Here is a 20,272-nt window from a genome sequence, read left to right as displayed (position 1 = left end):
GAAATCAAATGATGGTTCTCCATGTTTATGGGAGACGTTAACATTTTGACAGATTAAGAATTAAAAGAATCTAAAATTGTTTTTCCTTACTTCTCGGAGAAGTCATTCTTCTTCATCGATTTTAGGTGGCTTTGATTTATCTCCTTCTTTTTCTTCTTCTTACTCCTCTCTCTCTCATTTTTCGTGTTGTTTCTCTTTTACGTCGGTCCTTCAACCTTCATGAAGGACCCGACCTATTGCTAAATCCTAAGCAAAACAACGTTAAGTTATTTTTATTTGGATCATCATGCACTGCTTCCCGTGTTTTTCTACGCCTAGGAATAAAAAATCTTCAAGTTCCGACGAGGCTAACAACAACGAAGTCAAACTGCATGGTATGCATGTCCTAACGTTGGCTTCTTTCTGAGTTCCGTGGTTGATACGTTAGGTAATAAAGCTTGTTACTTTTTTTTGGTTAAAGAGAGGAGACAATCAGATGAAGCAGAGCAATCAGAAGAAACGACGTTGAAGATATTCAGTTTCCGAGAATTAGCAACAGCGACAAAGAATTTCCGGCAAGAATGTTTGTTAGGAGAAGGTGGATTCGGTAGGGTTTACAAAGGAACCCTTAAATCTACTGGCCAGGTTTGATACTGAAAAGTTATAATTGAGAACCATTGAAATTCATTCAACCATCCATCTTTGTCACGGCCGGTCTTAAAATTTGAAAGACTATAGGAAATTTAGTTTAAAAAGAAAAAAAAAAAATTTGGAAGTCTATATTTATGTAAATTATCTTTTAAATTTTGGGAGTCCTAGACCTATATTTCATTTACCTATTCCCAAAATCAGTACTAATAACCATAATTAGTAATAAGTTGTGTTGTTTCGGGGAATGTGTAGGTGGTGGCTGTAAAGCAACTAGACAAGCATGGATTGCATGGGAACAAAGAGTTTCAAACTGAGGTCTTGTCATTAGGTCAACTTGATCATCCCAATCTTGTTAAGCTTGTAGGGTATTGCGCCGATGGAGATCAAAGGCTTTTGGTCTATGACTATATCTCTGGAGGTACCCTTGAAGACAATCTTCAAGGTACATATGTATAGAGAGTTTCTTTTTCAACACGTTTTTAATTTTTTTAAAGAAAAAAAAACTGAGATTAGGGATGCTTGGTTTTGTAGAGCCAAAACCAGACCGTGAACCGATGGATTGGACAATGAGGATGCAGATAGCATATGGCGCAGCGCAAGGGCTTGAATACTTGCACGATAAAGTGGATCCACCAGTGATATACCGTGATTTAAAAGCTTCAAACATTTTGTTGGACAATGACTTGTGTCCCAAGCTTTGTGACTTTGGCCTTCATAAGCTAGGACCAGGGACGGGTGATAAGATGATGGCTTTATCTTCTCGTGTAATGGGAACTTACGGTTACTCCGCGCCTGAGTATACTCGAGGAGGAACTCTCACCACGAAATCAGATGTCTATAGCTTTGGAGTTGTGTTGCTTGAACTCATCACTAGTCGAAAAGCTCTTGATACTACTAAACCTAATGATGAACAAAACTTAGTTTCATGGGTAAAATATAAACAAACCATAAAGACAAAGCTTCCTATGTTTTTTTGTGTTCTTTATGAACTATTATTACTTTTAATCGCAGGCACAACCGATATTTAGAGATCCAAAGAGATATCCTGATATGGTAGATCCATTATTGAAGAAGAAATTTTCAGAGAGAGGCTTAAACCAAGCAGTTGCAATAGCTTCAATGTGTGTGCAAGAGGAACCAACAGCTCGTCCATTGATAAGCGATGTAATGGTTGCACTTAGCTTCCTTTCAATGTCAACAGAAGATGGGATTCCCACAGCAGTTCCCATGTTATCCTTCAAGGACAAAAGCATGTCTATAGCCTTAAGCCGGCATGATTCAAATCTTGTGTCTCCTACTCCTGAGGTGGCTACTGAAGATGACAAGTCTAGTACATCATCAGATGAAGATTCATCTGTGGACAATGAAAAGGAGATGGTGAGTAATAAGAAGAAGAAGAAGAAACTTGAGGAGGAAGATAGCTTGACCGAATCTGATGATGGGTCTGATTCTAACTCAGATGATGAACATGAAAATGACCAAGAAAGTCAACCACCAAAGCCTGTTGATGAGAAGAACCAGGCGCAGAGCTTGAAGATAAAGTATCGATATAGTTGGGAAGACGTGGATATTAATGAGGGGAGGCTAAGCAGTAAGAGCAGCCAAAAATCAAATGATGGAGGAAGCATCTCTTCGGGATATGAGAGCAACAAAGATCATGATGATTTGCCTAAGGAGAAGGAGGAGAAAGAGGAAGATCATACTCATCTTGAGCACATGCAAAGCTCAAAAACCGATGATAGTCAAAGTATTTACTTTGATGATGATGATGATTCAGGAGATGACAATGAAGAAGTCTCTTTGCATCGTGTAAAATCAGAGGTTGAGGTTGGTTCTTTTGAAGATGACAGTGGAGATTCTTTGCACCATACTGAATCATAGTTTGAGAGTAATGCTATTGAAGATTGAAACTTTCTTTAGGATTTTTATTCATCCTTTGAAGCTAACGATCAAAGTAATTTTCAAGGGAAAGATTCTCATTTGAAAATATAATATACATTTTAAAGTTTTTTAACAAGTTTATAACCATATCTCTTTATATATGATGAAGGTGTTTTGGATTAATAAACAAACAAACAAACAACATGTGGTATGTATAACTCAAATGATCTGATTGAAAAAATCCATGTTTTTACAATTCTCTTATGTTTTATAGTGTTCTTGAAAAAATATAACAATAGCCAAAATATATATCTATTTTTTTTAAAAAAATTGTATGCAGACAAGCATTTAAAAAATGAGAAATCGGCCAAAAAACACTGAACTTTGCAGGAATTGTCAAAAAAAACATGTACTCGAACCTGACCAATAAAACTCTGATCTTTTGTTGACTTTTTTAGTTAATTCACAAACTTACGGTTGACTAACCAGATTAACACACCGTTAACCGACAGTTAAGACAGTGTTAACTCACCGTTAATTATTGTCGTGTAGTGAAACTACGTCGTTTCATTCAGTTGTTTTGTTAAACACAAAATTTCAAGACGACGTCGTTTTGCTTAATTAAAATTGTTGTTGCCTGGACTCGAACCCGTGCACTCGTGGTCCTAAGGGGGTTTTGCCACTGAGCTAGTGGACTTTTCGGAAGATTATCACACATGTTTATTTTTATTGATCAAAAGATGTGTTTGATTTCAATCAAACAAAATGAAACCCGTGTTTGAACGTAACCCTAATTTCTCAAATCGATTTGGGGATTTCTCTTGTAATGGTGAGTAGATGGTAAAGACGAAGTTCACAAGGAATGGAAGGGAGGTAATGATTTTCAGAGCGATGAGGAATTTCGATTACAGGAGTGACGAAGCGGTTCAAAAGTCGAAGAAGGGTGGAGAACGCGATGCTTCTGTGAGTTTGTCATCGCCGGAGAGATCGAGGATTCGTAAAAGCGTTGAAGGGATATCGATGTTGGCATCTACAGAGGTGTCGAAGGCGTCGAAGACAAGGCGGGGAACTTCATATGGGTCGCCTGCGTCATCTCCGGAGAAGACCACGAGGAGGGGAACTTCATATGGGTCGCCATCTCCGGTGAAGGCCACGAGGCGTGGTTCAACTCTGTCTCCTAGAGTTTCGAAGAAGCAGAAGGTAAATGTGGCTCCTTCTGGTGATGACAGAGAAGAATGGCCAGAGACTGAGATGTTGGCATCAACAGTTGCAAAGAAGATAAGGCGGGGAACTTCATATGGCGGGTCGCCTGTGTCTCCTAGACAATCGAAGAAGCAGAAGGTAAACTCGGAGAGGAGTCTAGGTGATGATGGTGATGACAGAGAAGAATTTCTCCAGATTGAGGAATTTGGGGATATAGGTGATGATGGTAGGGAAGATGAGAACGGTATTGCTGGCATTGAGGAAGTTGGTTGTACAGATTTGAGTCTTTATTTTGGTGATAAAGCAAAAAATGATGACTGTGAGGTTGATGAAGACGAAGGCGATGATGATGCATGGGATGATGATAAAATCCCTGATCCTCTGTCATCAGATGATGAGAATGAAGAGGAGATGAGACCTGCGCAAGCTTACAGAGAAGACACTGATCCAGAGGAGCTCCTTCAGCTAGGCAAGACATTTTCAGATGCTGAGGACTTCAAACATGCTTGTCTGAGGTATACCCTGAAAACCAGATACAACATCAAGTACTACAGATCCAGTAGCTTGAAGATGGGTGCAAAATGTGCCGCTGAGATGAGAGATGATGAGGCTCCTTGTCCCTGGATGGTCTACTGTTCGTATGATAGGAGGAAACAGAAGTTGATGGTAAAGACATACGTCAATGACCATAAGTGTGAGAGGACAGGGTATTCCAAGATACTTAAGAGGTCAGCAATTGCAAGTCTATTTGCTGAGAGGTTAAGGCTGAATCCTAAGCTCACGGCAAAGGAGATACAGGCTGAGATATTGAGGGAGTATAAGATGGAAGTTTTAGAAAACTCATGCATTAAGGCCAAGACGAAGGTGATGAAAGAAAGGAGGAAGACCCATGAGGAGCATTTTGATAAAATCTGGGATTACCAAGCAGAGATATTGAGGAGCAATCCTGGATCAACCATGGAAATTGAGACCATACCAGGAGCCACGGTTGGAAGCAAGCAGCGGTTCTACAGACTCTACATTTGTTTCCAAGCACAAGAGGAAGCATGGAAGAAGACTTGTAGGCCTGTTATTGGCTTAGATGGAGCCTTTTTGAAATGGGACATCAAGGGACAGTTGTTGGCTGCGGTTGGAAGAGATGGAGACAATAGGATTGTCCCTATTGCTTGGGCTGTAGTGGAGATAGAGAATGATACAAACTGGGATTGGTTTGTGAAGCGTTTGGCCTTGGATTTGGGATTGGAAAATGAGAACGGCTTTGTTATAATGTCTGACAAACAAAAGGTAAACACTTTGCTTTCATGATACTCAATGAATGTTTGATTCTTGTTTCTGATTTCTTTTTTTTTCTGATCTTGTAGGGATTAGTGAAAGCAGTTCATACCCTCCTTCCAGAAGCTGAGCATAGACAGTGTTGTCGCCATATCTACGAGAACTGGAGGAAAGGTGGAAAAGATCTAAGGTTACAGAGGTTCTTCTGGTTCATTGCAAGGAGCTACACCCCTGGTATGTTCAACTACAACATGGACGAGCTTAAGAACTATGATCCTGGCGCACATGCATCTCTGATAAAGACAAAGCCAGAGACTTGGTCTAGAGCTTTCTTCAAGATAGGCTCCTACTGCAATGATAATCTGAACAACTTGTGTGAGTCCTTCAACAAGACCATCAGGGAGCCTAGGAAGAAACCTCTGCTAGACATGTTAGAGGAGATAAGGCGCCAATGTATGACTAGGAACTACAATAGGTCTAAGATGGCTAAGGACAGGAAGACTAGGTTCACCCCGAAGACACATAAAGAGTTAGACAGGGTTGAGAAGAAGTCAAAAGAATGTAGTCTGCGTTGGGCAATTGGGCCAGAGACTGAGGTGGAAGATAGAGACCAGTCATATGTGGTGAATTTGGAGAATGAGACTTGTGCATGTCGAAGCTGGCAAATGAATGGTATTCCATGCATCCATGCTGCTAAGGTCATCCTTGGCGTGGGAAGAAAACTCTCTGAATTTGTTGCTCCTTTCTACACAACCTCTAAGTGGCGTGAAACCTACAGTTTTGGGATCAGACCTGTAAATGGGATGATAGAGTGGCCTCGGACCAATAGATTAGGTGTGATTCCACCACCTAATCGAAATGGCAAGCCTGGTAGGCCTAAAAACCATGATCGAAAGAAGGGAACCAATGAGACAGTGTCTACTACCAAGCTGAGTCGTGCGAACAGGGTAATGACATGCTCTAATTGCAAAGAAGAAGGGCACTACAAGAATACATGTCGGAAGGCTTTTGTTGAGAGCCCACCTAAGAAACCAAGAGGCAGACCAAGGAAATATCAGGTTAGGGTCTTAGTTTCTATCTCATTGTTTTTTAGCTCTCGGTAATGTGTCTAACAATTCATTTATATGTTGCAGGGACTACACTTTGGCGAGTCACAAGCTCAATCCTCAGAAGCTCAAACCTCACAAAATCAATCCTCACAAGCTCAAGCATCACCATGGGAAGTTCCTCAATCTTCAGAAGGTCAATCCTCACAAGCTCAACCATCACGATGGGAAGTTCCTCAATCCTCACAAGCTGAAGCAGCAGCGTGGGGAAGATGGTTTTTTTAGATGCTTGTGTGTTGTTTATGATGGTCTCTGTCTGAATGCTTTCGTTGTCTGTTGTTTATGATGGTGTCTCTGTCTGAATGCTTTTGGAACAAGAACTACCTTTTTCTTTCTTCTCTTCCTGCTGTTTTAATTTGAAACTCTCAATGAAGATAGTGTTGGTTATTATCTTTGTGTTTTCATCATGTTGTTTATCTTGATGGTCTGTTCATTGGTGTGTTCATTTGTCCTTCTATAAACAATCAAGAAGTAAAACATAAACATTACTGAAACATTGTCTTAAAACATAGCCTTACATGAACCATGATTCTTACATAAACATAGCCTTACATAACAGAGTCTCCTAGTAGCTATTCATAGACAACCCATCTGCTTTGTCAAACATGATCAACACAAGACATATCACAACGCCTAAACAAACCACCGAAAAACCCACTTTCATGATCACATTCAACTTCTTAAGTTCATTGCTCGCCTTCCTGACATCTTCTTTCAACTCTTCCTCCACGGTTTTCATGCTTTCGATCTCCATTTTAATTTTCATAACATCTGATGCAAAGCACTCAACTTTTGGCAATGCATCTTGAACCTCTTCGTAGACAGCTTCATCTACCCATTTATACAAGTGATCCTAGACACAAATCATGAACACAATCTTTATATTCAAACAATTTCTCACTGATTATACAAATCATTGAATCTTATGTTCTTTTCTTAAACACAATCAAATTAAACACTTACATTTTGAAACGTTGGGCATCTAAAGAAAGTTCTTCTTGGATTGACCTTCGTTTTTGATGTGTATATCCCAGTTCTTCGACCACAGCCGCATTGCTCCGGGATACCACGAATTCTTATCGTATTCACAGACGAATCCTCACAACCCGAACTCATCATGCGATACTCGAAGAAGGAGAGATGAGAATCGAGATTCTTAAGGACGAGATCGAAGAGAATCGAGCTTGAATCGCGAACTGGATTTATGATTTCGCCCATTTAGGGTTTATACCAATCGGAGGAGAAAACGCTGTCGTTTCTTTTAGATTCATTTAACTCGGATTCAAAGAGAATAAAAGAAACTGTGTTCGTATATCCATTGCAAAGTCCACTAGCTCAGTGGCAAAAACCCCTACCATTAAACCCGAGTGCACGAGTTCGAGTCGATGGAACCCCATCTTTTTAATAAAAAAGTTAATGTAAAACGCGTCGTTTCATTAATTTGTCTTTAACTCGGATTCGAAGAATAAAAGAAATTGTGTTCGTAAATCTATTGCAAAGTCCACTAGCTCAGTGGCAAAAACCCCTACCATTAAACCCGAGTACACGAGTTCGAGCCGTTGGAAACACATATTTTTAATAACACAGCTATATAAACGACGTCGTTTGTCTTTAATCAGACAAAGTGATGAAACGACGTCGTATACTTTAACACCCAAAATTAACGTCCGCTTAATTAACAGTTAACTCGGTTAACGGTGTGTTTATCTGTCAGTCAATCGTAAGTTTCTTAATAAACCCGAAAAGTCAACAAAAGTTCAGAATTTTATTGGCTAGCCCATATGTCCAGATTTCTTTTGGCAATTCCCGCAAAGTTCAGTGTTTTTTTGGCCGATTTCCCTTTAAAAAATATTGTTTTTATATAAATAGTAAATTAGCAGTTTAGACAGAAACAAGTGTCAGATAACCAAACCCTAAATATAAATCTAATGAATCACCAATCTTAGCTATGACTATAAGCAAGATTAGATTATCCAGAGAAAAAAAAAGGAAAGTAGCAGATTCTCAAATTTTGATATACTAAACTGATACAAATAATTCTTATAAAGTTATCTCTTTTTTATTATTTGAGGAGCATTGATAAAAAATAACATTGGCCTCATGTGTTTATTACATGTGTGTCATTTCTTAGGTGTCATTACCACATGCACTATCACCTCATTTTTTTAAAAGCCATTTCTCAACTAGAATAATTACAAACAAATGCCACTGGTCATTACATTATACTATAAGATTTTCGATCAACATTACATTCGGATTAAAAAAAAAACGGGGATTTAACTAAGGCAACATATTATTACCATTCAAAGAGAGACTTTATTGTTTGTTCGAAAACTTGGAAGTGGTTCATTTAAATAAGGCAATAAAATATACGTGTGTTTTAAGTCATTTACGCTTGAGTAAATAATTGATTCTTTAAACTTCGTACAACTAAGTTCTTTACGGTTTGAATTGGTTATTTTAGCTTGATATGCCGATTTGTAATAAAATATCATAACATGTATTGCTGTTCATATCTAATCTTGCAACAAGTAAACCATGTTTATCATAATGTTTTGAAAAACTAATATGAGCTTCAAATCGTTTTATGATCTTTTAGATTCAAGTCATCGAAAATCCTTTTTTTATTCCCAAAAATTAATGCTTCAAATTTAAAAGGAAACACAATTGAATTAATCACGGGATCGAATATATTATAGAAAAGAAAAATGAGAATGTTAACGTATTCAAGGAAACAAAATTCGAAGAATTGAAATACTTACCTTAATCGATCGGAGAATATTTGTGAAATAAAGTTTGCGTGACCAGAACTTGTATAGTATCACATGGTTTGATCCCCTTTTTTTTTTACAGTAACGTCGTCATTAAGTGTGTCGCTTATGAAATACTTACCTTAATCGATCGGAGAATATTTGTGAAATAAAGTTTGCGTGACCAGAACTTGTATAGTATCACATGGTTTGATCCCTTTTTTTTTTACAGTAACGTCGTCATTAAGTGTGTCGCTTATGGTGCACTTGCTCATGTTTTCAATGATTTATGGAATTCTATAGATGCAGACATATAGTATTATGTGTTTTACAGTGTTGGCAAATTAATTGGGGACAAAGTAATCTATTGTATTTATTGTATATAATAAATCTTTTGGAGCTGATATTATATGTATATATTGCTAATATTTTTCATCTTTCATAATAAGGCCGACTTAAGAAGGTTACTAACATTGATGGGTTTTCCAAAATTGTCTTCGACCCCACTGGTGTTCCAGAAATTGATGCTTTACGATTGATGTAATACATGCATTCACATATTTTGTTAAATAATGTTTTTAATTTCTCAAGATGATTTCTTTGCTATTGCTCATAATAGGATTGCAAACGAAGACTTCTGAAGACATTATTGACAGCAGTTATTTTGTCTCTATTTTTCATTTTCTTTTGTTGTCTGATAGATTGTTCCTTTTATATTTTATTAGACTATTGCTTATGTTTCATTTAATCTTATATTAATAATTTACCTTTATGCAAACAAATATACAATTTAATTTTAAAAGTCCATCGCATATAAATTTATATTGACATACTAAAATTTTTAGCTATAACCCGTACTTTCTTACGTATATTTTTCTTACTATGACTTTAACTTTTATTATGTCTACATATTAAAAGTTATACTAATACTTTTAAATCTACTCGTTCCGCGCAGGGCGCGAGTTATCACCTAGTAAACATAAATATTTTATCATCATCTATCCTATTTGTGATTAATGAATCATCAATCTTAAACATGAGTATAAAGATTAGATTATCCAGAATAAAAAGGAAAGAAATAGATTCTCAGTTTAGATATACTAAATTAGATACTGAATAGATACAAATAGTTCATATGAACATAAACATTTATTATCCTCTATCGTATTTGTGATTAAGGATATGTCTATGATAGATTTTTTTTTCCTCGTCAATGTCAATGACAATTGTCAATACTCAACACTTTCAGTCTATAGAAGAAAAATCAAAATGAGACCACTCAGATTTTTTTTTCATGGTGTGATTCGACGACTAGTTTTGAATTTGATTCGAGTTCGACCACTTTTTAATATGAGAATTTTCTTGCTCTTCAAATAGAAAATATTAAAGGATTGACTTTAAAATTAAAGATTCTAAAGAATAGTCAGCGGTGAGGATCCAACAAAAAGAACAAGATACGACACGTGGCAGGATCCTAGAGATACCAGTGGGGGTCCACCCTAAACCTCCTTTTAATCAGAGTCCGCTTTTCAAAGCTCCTCCTATAAAAAGAGAAGCCTTTTCTTCATCTCAAAATCTATTCTTTGCTCTCTGTTTCTCTCTCTGCTTCTTCTGATTTTCAATGTGTTTGATAATGGAAGCGGCGGATGATCACGTCGACGGTGGTGTTTTAGCTGCGCCGTCGAATTTCTCGATGGTCGAAGACGGGATTTACCGGTCCGGGTTTCCTAAACCGGAGAATTTCGGTTTCCTCGCAACCCTAAATCTTCGTTCCATCATGTAAGATTTATTGATTTTTTCTCTTGTGGGTTTATTCAATTATACATTTTTAATTGTTTTTTATTCGCAAATTGAGCTTATAAAAATCGTTCCTTTTCGTTGTTGATTCACCAAAAACAGATATCTTTGTCCTGAGCCATACCCGGAGGAGAATCTCAAGTTTCTTGAGGCTAACAACATTAAGCTTTTCCAGTTTGGAATCGAAGGCAAAACGGTGCGTTTTTGTTTCTTGTTGATTTTTGAGTCACTGTTGATTTTTTTTTTTTTTTTTTAAATAATAACTGAACTGTTTATGATATTGCAGGATCCTCCAACTCCTATGCCAAAAGATACAGTTTTGGATGCTCTCAAAGTCTTAGTTGGTAAGTATTCCAACACTCAGCACTGTCTTTTTTTAGCTGCTGCTGTTTAATGATGTCTTTAATAAATGTTTTGTTTTTCTCTGTAGATGTAAGAAACCATCCTATTCTCATACACTGCAAAGCCGGAAAGGTAATAATAGTATACATCAACCCTTTTTCCTCTTTTGGACATTTTTTATGAGATTAGTTATTTACAGGACGCTAATAAGTTTTGGTGAACTCAATTATTGAATGCAGCATAGGACAGGTTGTTTGGTGGGATGCTTAAGGAAAGTTCAGAGATGGTGTTTATCATCGGTGCTCGAGGAATATCAGAAGAACGCTGGTTTGAAGTGGAGACAAAGGGATTTGAATTTCATTGAGGCGTTTGATACCCTAAGCTTGAGGCAGTGTCTATTGAGCATCATGTATCGTTATCACGGCTATGGCTTCAAGAGGAAAAGTCTTCTCCATGAAGAAGAAAATGTCCAGACGCCGAAACTGCAGGCTGCTAAAGTTTGAAAATAAGAGCTAACCAAGTGGGACATGGTTCGAGTTTTAATTTGAGGTTCCATTTATCGGTCAGTGGATGAGGAGGATAAGTTGGTCTATGTCAAGATTCATAAATAGGAGTTTAATTTGATTGTTTAGGAATAGAAGTGTACAGAAAGGCTACTCTTCATAAGATACTGATGCATGAAATTAACTCAATGGCCACTAATGCATGTCATTGTAGTAGCCATTATCATTATTTATCTTATAATAAACTAAAAGACCAGAGAACAATATAACAAATTTTATTAAACAATATTGAACCATGTGACATATTCGACCACTAGATGTTTGGACAAAGCTTGCAAATTAAAAAAAAAGCAAAACATTAGTGGCTGAGGTTGAAACTTCAACGAACTTCTCAAGCAAAGTAGATGCAAAAGGGTAAGATGTTTAGGTTTTGAAAAGTAGTTATTGAAAAAAGGAAAACAGAGGAGGTAAGGAGTATCGAGTCATCTTCCTTATTAATAGCATATGCGCTGCAGGACAAGGTTTCTGACTGTATATACCACATGTACTAAGAAAAGTATTCTCTAACTAAAGATAAATTAGAGATTCCGCCAATTTGTTTTAGCATTCTTTAACTAAAAGAAAGTCATATTCTCTTTTATCTATGACGGTGTCTTTACACCTAATCTTACACGTTAAGAGAGAAAAACAAGAAGAAAAAGGTGAATGTATACAGAAATTAGTTATTATATATCTGATTTTGATACCCATTATTAGTCTCAACGTGATCGAGTAAGCAAATTAGGACAGATGAGTAGTATATATATGTTATTAATATATACCAAGCTTGGTCAAGAATAAACCCATCCAACAGTTCCAACCTCATCTCTTGCAAGCATGAAACACACTTATGAAGCTCCTTAATCCTAACACACAAGCCAGTTAAACCAAACGTGTTGTTATACACTTATGTTATGCTAAAACCTATAAACAGAGAGATTGAAACCACGTCGCTATCCTGAAACATATGACATTCAAACCTTCTATATATTCTTTACCAGACAATTTAGCATTCAGAGGGCCACTTTCATGAGAAAATTGCAAATAAACCCCTCAAAATAATACATTTTACAACTAAACCCTTTTCAAAAGAGGAAACAAATCTTATCCACTTTTGTCTGTTATATGGTGCGGAGAGGTACATGGTAATGGTCTGTGGACATAAGTAAAAAACAAAACGCAGGGGAAAGACGCATCAGTGATCAACCACATGCACACCAATGTCTGCTTCTTCTTTATTTAATTTCCCATTGATTCGCCTCAGATCTCTCTCCCATCTCCCTCTCCCATCGCTCCGATCCGTTTCCGTTCCCATCCCACAGAGAAAGTTTCGAGCTTTCTCCGCAATGGCAGATTCTAAAGATGCTGGAATGGATGCTGTTCAGAGACGCCTCATGTTTGAGGACGAGTATGTCTTCCCTGACTAATGGGTTTTACCTAAAATTGTACCTTTTTTTGTTTTGTTTTCAAATCGGTTAGTCTCCATTGTTAGGTTGCTGAGAAACAGAATAAAGTGTCGAACTTTTTTTTTTTTGAGTTTCTTTGCTCTCTTGATGCGCATCTACTTTGATCTCTCCACCTTAATTTTAACGATTCATTTCTTCATTGTCTGTCTTTTTTTTTTTTTTTTTTTGTAGATGCATTCTTGTTGACGAAACTGATCGTGTTGTGGGGCATGACAGCAAATATAATTGTAAGCGAACTTGGTTCTATTCTCATCCTATCTCTTACTATTGTTTCTTTGTTGAAGTTCACGTGCTTCTTTAAATTTTTCTCCTATAACTAAACTTAGTTGCATCAAGTGCCACAGGCCTCTCAGTGAATTTGTCGAACGAACGTACTATTTTCTGCTGTAGCTAGTAACATTTCCAATGTATCAAATGTCATAGGCCTCCTCAGTGAATGGACACATTATATGGCACTATTTCTTGCAGTCCTTTTAACCAGATAAGGATATAAAAAAAGTTCTGTCTTGTCTTGTTGAACATATAAAATAGAAGGCTACTCGCTTTGTTTTTCTATGGCTGTTTTGCTTCTTATCTCTCTGTCTATGCCACTATTTTGAGATACTGATGATACCTTATAAAAATGTGCAGGTCATCTGATGGAAAACATTGAAGCTAAGAATTTGCTTCACAGGGCCTTTAGTGTATTTTTATTCAACTCCAACTATGAGTTGCTTCTCCAGGTATTTTGCTTTACAAATGCATAGACTTGTTAAATAAGCTCAATATATATATGGGAGTGTAGATCCTAAGCTTTACTCTAAGATATTTGGTTGCATTGGGTCTGAATAAGCTGGCTCATATGTCATCCGTCTGAAATTCCTTCTTCTCTTATGAACAGCAAAGGTCGAAAGCAAAGGTGACCTTCCCTCTAGTGTGGACAAACACTTGTTGCAGCCATCCTCTTTACCGTGACTCAGAGCTCATCGAGGAAAATACACTCGGTTGGTTTCTTCTTAATTTTTAATGTCTATTACTGCAGCGAATTGTAAAGCTTCACTTGATTACTGAACTCACTGTTTGGTTAATTCTCATTCAGGCGTGAGGAATGCTGCACAGAGAAAGCTTCTTGACGAGCTCGGTATCGTAGCTGAAGATGTACCAGTCGATGAGTTCACCCCCTTGGGACGTATGCTTTACAAGGCTCCTTCTGATGGCAAATGGGGAGAGCACGAACGTAATCACCATTCCCCTGAGACTCGTCCTGACCTTAATTTGATGGAACATTGATGTTCTTTTGTTTATTGCAGTGGACTACTTGCTGTTCATTGTGAGGGATGTTAAGGTTCAACCGAATCCAGATGAAGTAGCGGATGTAAAGTATGTGAGCAGGGAAGAGCTGAAGGAGCTGGTGAAGAAAGCAGATGCAGGGGAGGAAGGTCTGAAGCTGTCTCCATGGTTCAGATTGGTGGTGGATAACTTCTTGATGAAGTGGTGGGATCATGTTGAGAAAGGGACTCTGAGTGAAGCTGTAGACATGAAGACCATCCACAAGCTCTGAACTCTTCTCTAAGTTTTTCTTTTTGGATAATCTCTCTGTTTTTTCCTCTGTTTTTTAGATATTTTTTTTGGTGATAATAATTGAGAGATGTGATAATTTTAGATATTCCAAGTTTCGTTTTTATTTGGATTTTATGAATTATCTTTTAGTAATCTTTTTTTTTTTTTTTTGATCAAATATCTTTTAGTAATCTAAAGTTTGAATTTTACATTGCGTAAAAAGCATAAAGGGCCAAGAGAAAGTGAGATAGCAAAGGAAACAGAGTCGAAAACAGAGGAAAGGAAAAGCAAAGATTCCATTTTTCGATCTGTTTTTTACATAAAGTACATATAGTTTATTTTATTGTAATGAAATGACCAAAGCAAGTACTGTTGTACTCCTATGTGTTTATGACTTTGGTTCTCCTTTTATAAAATCATCACTTCCATCTCTCTGAGGCTTGAGCACACGGACAGACAGAGAGTTTTCTTTTCTTCATCCTAGTTTATTCTATTTCAGGTAAAAGAATGATGAGACTCGATCTAATCTCCCTTTTGTTTTGTACAGATTCGTCGCTTTGTTTTTGTCAGAATAATCTTGATTTGAATTTTGTTTAATATATAACCAGTTCCAAGATTTTACTTGTATTGATCATATAGTTCTGAATCCAGCAGGTGAGAGAACGAGAGAGAGATGGCGTTTGTGACCACTGCAGAAGTATGTGACGCGAATCAAGATCTGATCCGTAGTGGCCAGCTCCGAGCTCTGCAACCCTGTTTCCAGATTTACGGTCGTCGTCAGATATTCTCAGGTCCTGTTGTTACTGTCAAAGTGTTTGAAGATAACGGCTTGATCCGTCAATTTCTCGAGGAGAAAGGTATTCAAACAATGATCCTTTCTTGCTGTAGAGATTTCAGAAGACTCGAAACTTTATATTCTTAGAGAGACCCAAAAGAGACATGAACTTTCATAGGATCATTGAACATGGTTTGGTTTTACATGTGGACTCACTTCTGGTTCGTTACTTGTCAAACAGCTAAACAAATCTTTCTTTGCGTGAAACTATGGTTGGTGAAGTTTAAGATCATCTATCTCATTCAGTAGTAATGATAACTCTGTAACTACTGCTTAGTTTATAAAGAATGAAACTCTGTAACACTACTGCTTTAAGATAAACCAATCTCTGTCCTGTGTCCTATTCACATCAAGAACTATTTTTTATAGATATATGATAGAAACATAGAGATCACTTAAAAAGGCAAACAAATTCTATTACCATTCCCTTAGATTTATGGCACAAAACATAAGAATTCATTTACAAATACATTGAACTATTTTTAAAAAAAAACAACATATCAAATGATGATCATTTATCTGACCTTGTTACCTTTTTTTGTATATTTGTAATTGTATCAATCCTGGTGTGTACCGGATTCTCTAACCATTCTAGATTTCTAGTGACTATAAATGAGATGACTCTTCCTAAAAACAGAGGCTTTGCTTACAATTAACCAACCTGTTCTCATGTATCTTTCACAACAAAAGCTCACTGATGTTTTTTGAAACCTTGAAAACAGGCAATGGAAGAGTTCTTGTGGTGGATGGTGGAGGAAGTCTACGTTGCGCCATACTCGGAGGAAACCCAGTAGTACAAGCTCAAAACAACGGGTGGGCGGGGATCATAGTGAACGGTTGCATCAGAGACGTTGATGAGATTAATGGTTGTGATATTGGAGTGAGAGCTTTGTCTTCTCATCCTATAAAGGCTAGTAAGAAAGGACTTGGTGAACAAAGAGTCCCACTCAACATAGCTGGCACTCGGATCTGCGATGGTGAGTGGCTTTATGCAGATACTGATGGTATCCTTGTTTCTCATATTGAATTATCGGTTTAGAAACAAGGAAGAAAGTGTTCTTGGTTTGTTTGAATGTTGAAGGAAGCTTTGTCTGAAATATTTGGATGTTTTTGTCGTTTTGTGGTAATAATAAAAAAAAACTTTTTTTTTTGAATCGCGCGTTCATTTTAAACTGCGTTTCGTTTAGGTTTAGTAACTCGAAATAATTAAATAAACATTTTATCACATCCAAATAAAGCCTATTGGAGAACAAAATGTGTACTACCATTTACCAAGTAGGCCTGGGACTTTTTTTTTGTTGAAATTAGATTATGAAGTAAGACCATAAAATTTGTGAAACTCAAAAAAGATTATTAAACTCATATACAAAAATTTGATGTTTTACTTCTTTTTCATTGTATACATAATATTTTGTTTTTGATTAATACATTTTGATTAAAACTAAAACATAAATTAAAATTTAAAATTATAAATGACACAATTTTATTAAGAAGCAAATAAAACTAATAAAATCTAATAAATCAAAATATCTATTTAGTTTTTATTAATATGTATGTAAATTATTATATTAATCTTTTTTTTTTGGAACACTCTTATATCTGTTCTCATAAATCCACAAAGAAGATATAATAGATATGCTATTACGATAAAGATTAGAAAGTTTACAAATGTCATAGAATTTAGATGATTTCTATTTCTACCTGAGAAAGTATAAATTTTGTCTACTGTTACAAAAAAAAAGTATAAATTTTGTCTATGTACACAACTTTTACCCAATACAATAAATAAATTCATATTCTCTAATTCAACAAAACCCTAAACAGCGTTTCGTTTCCATCTATCAATCAATCTCTCGTGCTTTGCTCTCTTCAACTAATGGCGGCGGAGAGAACGACGATTACTCTCGGAGGCAAAGGATCTTCCTTTTCATCCTCCTCCGTCTACAAGATCGCTTCCGGCGTCGCCACCGTACGAATCGACTCTTCTGCGATCGAGAGATTCTCCACCAAACCCCTCCCACTGATCAAAAGAACCTCCTTCGGCATCCCTCAAGGGCTAACCAGCGAAGAGACCCGAGCTTTCTTGGCTGTGCTCTTGAACAAGCTTCTCTTGTCAAACTCCGGTTCGGTCCGGTCCGTTCTCCCGGTTAAGATACTGGAGATTCTGAACTCAAAGGACGAGACTTTCGAGCTTGGTGACGAGGTTGTGGAAGTGACGGAAGGTGAGAATGTCGTGTTGGAGAAGTCTTGCGCTTCGTTGGTTGGAGTGTGTTCGGTTATAGATCACAAGTCAACGGCTTTGTCGCAGATCATTGACTCTGTTGCTGCGTTGAGCTGCGAGGCGGCGAAAGGTGATGTCTCTTCGTTTAATTCGTTGGATTCTGGAGATGGGTTTGGTTATAAAGACGCGATTAGCGTCGCTGGCGATCTCAAGGTTTTGCTTAACGGGTCTAAAGCTGTGGGGAAGGTTGAGGTTGAGGAGGTTTCGAAGATTCCGAGGATTCACGGGAAGTTTAGAGAGGTTGTGAGGGGTGTGCATTCGGATGCTCGTGTTGAGTTGAACTCTGGTGTTAAAGGAGGGAAGACTGGGTCGGGGAACTCTGCGGTTGGTGAGGCTTTGGGGACAACGTTGTTGGGTTTGTGTATGTCGGTTAAGAGCTTGGGAGAGTGTTCGTTTCTTCGCGGTAAGCTGTGTGCTGAGTCCATTGGGGATGAGAGTGTGAGGAAAGTGGTGTTGGAGAAGAGCTGTGTTGAGTATGAGAAGCTGAAGAGTGGTTATAAGTCGGCTCTTGTTGAAGAGGATCAGTGCAGATTTGCGCATAAGTTGAATGAGTGTTTGGGGACTGTGTGGAGAATCGTTGGCTTGGAAGCAGCTGCTGCCTTTTTTGTGCTCTCTGGTGGAGACAAAGAGGAGTCAAAGAGCGATAAGAAAAAGAAGAAGAATGCAGTTTTGGGGAAGGGGACAAGCGTAGTGATCCAGTTTATCAAAGAGAGATTGGTGAGTGATGGTGGTGACCGGGTGGAGCAGATTTTGAGTCTTTATAATCCTGAAAGTGACTGTTTTGATACACTGTTGGCTAAAGTGAAAGAGATTGTAGAAAGTAATGAAAACAGGAGACTTCCCAAGCTTCCAAAGGTAAAGTTTTGAGATCTCGCCATCTAACTGGTAGTCCTTTGAGTTGAGTCAATATATTATTTCTCATTTGTTTGATATTATGATAGGGCACTAGAGATTTCGCTAAAGAGCAAATGATAGTGAGAGAAAAAGCTTTTTCAATCATACAAAACGTTTTCAAGAAGCATGGCGCCACTGCACTTGACACTCCTGTTTTTGAGCTGAGAGAGACACTTATGGGGAAGTATGGAGAAGACTCAAAGCTGATCTACGACATTGCTGATCAGGTAAAGCCTCCTCCATCTCTGCTTTGTGGATAATAATGATGATTAAAATGCATGCTCATGTGTGTTTGGTTATTTGATTGCAGGGTGGAGAGCTATGCTCTTTAAGATATGATCTAACTGTTCCATTTGCACGGTATGTGGCTATGAATGGTATCGCATCATTCAAAAGATACCAAATAGCAAAGGTGTACAGAAGAGACAACCCATCTAAAGGGAGATACAGAGAGTTTTATCAGTGCGATTTCGATATCGCTGGCTTGTCTGAACCAATGGGACCTGATTTCGAAGTTGTCAAGATTCTAACTGAGCTTCTTGATAAACTGGAGATTGGAGATTATGTGGTGAAACTGAACCACAGAAAGTTGCTTGATGGGATGCTGGAGATTTGCGGAGTACCAGCTGAGAAATTCAGAACCATCTGCTCGAGTATCGATAAGTTAGACAAGCAAACATTCGAGCAAGTGAAGAAGGAGATGGTGGAAGAGAAGGGTTTGTCTCCAGAGATTGCAGACAGAATCGGCGGCTTTGTGAAGGAGAAAGGAGCTCCCATGGAGCTATTGACTAAACTGAGGCAAGAAGGGAGCGAGTTTTTAGCAAACACCTCATCAAAAGAAGCTCTTGATGAGCTGAGTATCATGTTCGAAGCTCTCGAGAGGTCAAAGTGCAGTCACAGGATAGTCTTTGATCTGAGTCTAGCTAGAGGTCTTGATTACTACACAGGTGTCATCTTTGAAGCCGTTTGTATAGGAGCTGAGGTTGGATCAATTGCTGCTGGTGGGAGGTATGATAACCTTATAGGGATGTTTGGGTCAAAGCAAGTGCCTGCGGTTGGTATGAGCCTGGGGATTGAGCGAGTGTTTAACATAATGGAAGAGCAGCAGAAACAGGTAACTTGCTTCCCAAGTCTTATGCTTTTTTTTTGTGTTATTTTGCCCCAAAATTCAAAAGTAATGAACTTTGTTTTTTTTGTTTTTGGTATGAATTGAGGCTGTTCGAGCTACGGAGACTCAGGTATTGGTTAGTGTAATGGAGGATAACAAGCTAGGCGAAGCTGCGGAGCTGGCTAGTATGTTGTGGGAAGCTGATATCAATGCAGAGTACCTTGTGACGAAGAGGCAAACAAAGCATTTTGATCGTGCAAAGAGTTCAGGGATCCCTTGGATGGTGGTTGTGGGCAAGAATGAGCTCAGTGGAGGTGTTGTGACATTGAAGAAGGTGGTTGAGGGAAGTAAAGAGGAGGTTAAAGATGTTCCTAGAGACAGTTTCGTTGCAGAATTGTTGAAGCGTCTCTGAGTTGGAAGAGATCAAAGTTAGACACACTCGCTGGCTCTCGTGTTGCCTTTTTAAAATTTTTGTATTGAGTTTTTTTTTTCTAATGATAGACTATTATCGACCCTACCTAGACTCTTGATCCAAATCAAGAAACCTTTTAAACTTAAAATCTTTGATTTGATCCAAAATGAGATTGATTATCTGATTGAGATTGGACTAAAGCAAGCAAACAAGG

The 20,272-nt window shown here is 37.8% G+C and overlaps 7 protein-coding genes across 8 annotated transcripts; 6 read left to right on the top strand and 1 right to left on the bottom strand.

The window, feature by feature from the left end:
- Positions 1–134: 134 nt before the first annotated feature.
- Positions 135–2,673, top strand: LOC106443866 (receptor-like kinase LIP2). The gene is made up of 5 exons (XM_013885418.3): positions 135–374; positions 461–624; positions 883–1,072; positions 1,162–1,559; positions 1,642–2,673. The coding sequence occupies exons 1-5, from the start codon at positions 287–289 to the stop codon at positions 2,509–2,511; spliced, it is 1,710 nt and encodes a 569-aa protein (XP_013740872.2). The 5' UTR covers positions 135–286; the 3' UTR covers positions 2,512–2,673.
- Positions 2,674–4,547: 1,874 nt separating this feature from the next.
- Positions 4,548–6,317, top strand: LOC106430921. Its single transcript, XM_048749477.1, has 2 exons — positions 4,548–6,044; positions 6,120–6,317. Exons 1-2 carry the CDS (start codon positions 5,223–5,225, stop codon positions 6,315–6,317), a joined length of 1,020 nt encoding a protein of 339 aa, XP_048605434.1. The 5' UTR covers positions 4,548–5,222.
- Positions 6,318–6,657: 340 nt separating this feature from the next.
- Positions 6,658–8,176, bottom strand: LOC106430923 (uncharacterized protein At1g43920, Chloroplastic-like). The gene is made up of 2 exons (XM_048750073.1): positions 7,056–8,176; positions 6,658–6,945 (listed from the first exon to the last, which is right to left on the bottom strand). Exons 1-2 carry the CDS (start codon positions 7,308–7,310, stop codon positions 6,658–6,660), a joined length of 543 nt encoding a protein of 180 aa, XP_048606030.1. The 5' UTR covers positions 7,311–8,176.
- Positions 8,177–10,376: 2,200 nt separating this feature from the next.
- LOC125583345 (tyrosine-protein phosphatase DSP3) lies at positions 10,377–11,780 on the top strand. The gene is made up of 5 exons (XM_048750070.1): positions 10,377–10,621; positions 10,742–10,835; positions 10,926–10,983; positions 11,070–11,113; positions 11,221–11,780. Exons 1-5 carry the CDS (start codon positions 10,464–10,466, stop codon positions 11,482–11,484), a joined length of 618 nt encoding a protein of 205 aa, XP_048606027.1. The 5' UTR covers positions 10,377–10,463; the 3' UTR covers positions 11,485–11,780.
- An 890-nt stretch (positions 11,781–12,670) lies between these two features.
- On the top strand, positions 12,671–14,681 carry LOC125583344 (isopentenyl-diphosphate Delta-isomerase II, chloroplastic-like). The gene is made up of 6 exons (XM_048750069.1): positions 12,671–12,931; positions 13,161–13,216; positions 13,620–13,711; positions 13,870–13,972; positions 14,068–14,205; positions 14,279–14,681. Exons 1-6 carry the CDS (start codon positions 12,744–12,746, stop codon positions 14,527–14,529), a joined length of 828 nt encoding a protein of 275 aa, XP_048606026.1. The 5' UTR covers positions 12,671–12,743; the 3' UTR covers positions 14,530–14,681.
- A 96-nt stretch (positions 14,682–14,777) lies between these two features.
- Positions 14,778–16,517, top strand: LOC125583346 (putative 4-hydroxy-4-methyl-2-oxoglutarate aldolase 2). 2 transcript variants are annotated; one of them, XM_048750071.1, is made up of 3 exons: positions 14,778–15,027; positions 15,183–15,385; positions 16,086–16,517. In XM_048750071.1, exons 2-3 carry the CDS (start codon positions 15,202–15,204, stop codon positions 16,400–16,402), a joined length of 501 nt encoding a protein of 166 aa, XP_048606028.1. In that variant the 5' UTR covers positions 14,778–15,027; positions 15,183–15,201; the 3' UTR covers positions 16,403–16,517. The 2 variants fall into 2 exon arrangements, with proteins under 2 accessions (XP_048606028.1, XP_048606029.1); XM_048750072.1 differs by having other exon boundaries at positions 14,789–15,027; positions 15,180–15,385.
- A 629-nt stretch (positions 16,518–17,146) lies between these two features.
- Positions 17,147–20,242, top strand: LOC106438950 (histidine--tRNA ligase, cytoplasmic). Its single transcript, XM_013880272.3, has 4 exons — positions 17,147–18,499; positions 18,586–18,765; positions 18,849–19,652; positions 19,753–20,242. The coding sequence occupies exons 1-4, from the start codon at positions 17,240–17,242 to the stop codon at positions 20,056–20,058; spliced, it is 2,550 nt and encodes an 849-aa protein (XP_013735726.2). The 5' UTR covers positions 17,147–17,239; the 3' UTR covers positions 20,059–20,242.
- Positions 20,243–20,272: the final 30 nt, after the last annotated feature.

The sequence above is a fragment of the Brassica napus genome, chromosome C3 (assembly GCF_020379485.1).
Source record: "Brassica napus cultivar Da-Ae chromosome C3, Da-Ae, whole genome shotgun sequence".
Classification (NCBI taxonomy): Eukaryota; Viridiplantae; Streptophyta; class Magnoliopsida; order Brassicales; family Brassicaceae; genus Brassica; species Brassica napus.
Note: the sequence above shows the minus strand (reverse complement) of the source record. Positions and strands in the feature narration are given on the sequence as shown.

Bases quoted from the DNA above. Each gene is read 5' to 3' on its own strand.
- LOC106443866 (XM_013885418.3), top strand. From the start codon at position 287: ATGCACTGCTTCCCGTGTTTTTCTACGCCTAGGAATAAAAAATCTTCA. The intron at 375-460 runs GTATGCATGTCC...TTTTGGTTAAAG, and splicing joins CAACGAAGTCAAACTGCATG to AGAGGAGACAATCAGATGAA. The intron at 625-882 runs GTTTGATACTGA...GGGAATGTGTAG, and splicing joins CCCTTAAATCTACTGGCCAG to GTGGTGGCTGTAAAGCAACT.
- LOC106430921 (XM_048749477.1), top strand. From the start codon at position 5,223: ATGTTCAACTACAACATGGACGAGCTTAAGAACTATGATCCTGGCGCA. The intron at 6,045-6,119 runs GTTAGGGTCTTA...TATATGTTGCAG, and splicing joins GCAGACCAAGGAAATATCAG to GGACTACACTTTGGCGAGTC.
- LOC106430923 (XM_048750073.1), bottom strand. From the start codon at position 7,310: ATGGGCGAAATCATAAATCCAGTTCGCGATTCAAGCTCGATTCTCTTC. The intron at 6,946-7,055 runs GTAAGTGTTTAA...ATTTGTGTCTAG, and splicing joins GATGCCCAACGTTTCAAAAT to GATCACTTGTATAAATGGGT.
- LOC125583345 (XM_048750070.1), top strand. From the start codon at position 10,464: ATGTGTTTGATAATGGAAGCGGCGGATGATCACGTCGACGGTGGTGTT. The intron at 10,622-10,741 runs GTAAGATTTATT...CACCAAAAACAG, and splicing joins CTAAATCTTCGTTCCATCAT to ATATCTTTGTCCTGAGCCAT. The intron at 10,836-10,925 runs GTGCGTTTTTGT...ATGATATTGCAG, and splicing joins TTGGAATCGAAGGCAAAACG to GATCCTCCAACTCCTATGCC.
- LOC125583344 (XM_048750069.1), top strand. From the start codon at position 12,744: ATGTCTGCTTCTTCTTTATTTAATTTCCCATTGATTCGCCTCAGATCT. The intron at 13,712-13,869 runs GTATTTTGCTTT...TCTTATGAACAG, and splicing joins ACTATGAGTTGCTTCTCCAG to CAAAGGTCGAAAGCAAAGGT. The intron at 13,973-14,067 runs GTTGGTTTCTTC...ATTCTCATTCAG, and splicing joins CATCGAGGAAAATACACTCG to GCGTGAGGAATGCTGCACAG.
- LOC125583346 (XM_048750071.1), top strand. From the start codon at position 15,202: ATGGCGTTTGTGACCACTGCAGAAGTATGTGACGCGAATCAAGATCTG. The intron at 15,386-16,085 runs GTATTCAAACAA...CCTTGAAAACAG, and splicing joins TCAATTTCTCGAGGAGAAAG to GCAATGGAAGAGTTCTTGTG.
- LOC106438950 (XM_013880272.3), top strand. From the start codon at position 17,240: ATGGCGGCGGAGAGAACGACGATTACTCTCGGAGGCAAAGGATCTTCC. The intron at 18,766-18,848 runs GTAAAGCCTCCT...ATTTGATTGCAG, and splicing joins TCTACGACATTGCTGATCAG to GGTGGAGAGCTATGCTCTTT. The intron at 19,653-19,752 runs GTAACTTGCTTC...GTATGAATTGAG, and splicing joins TGGAAGAGCAGCAGAAACAG to GCTGTTCGAGCTACGGAGAC.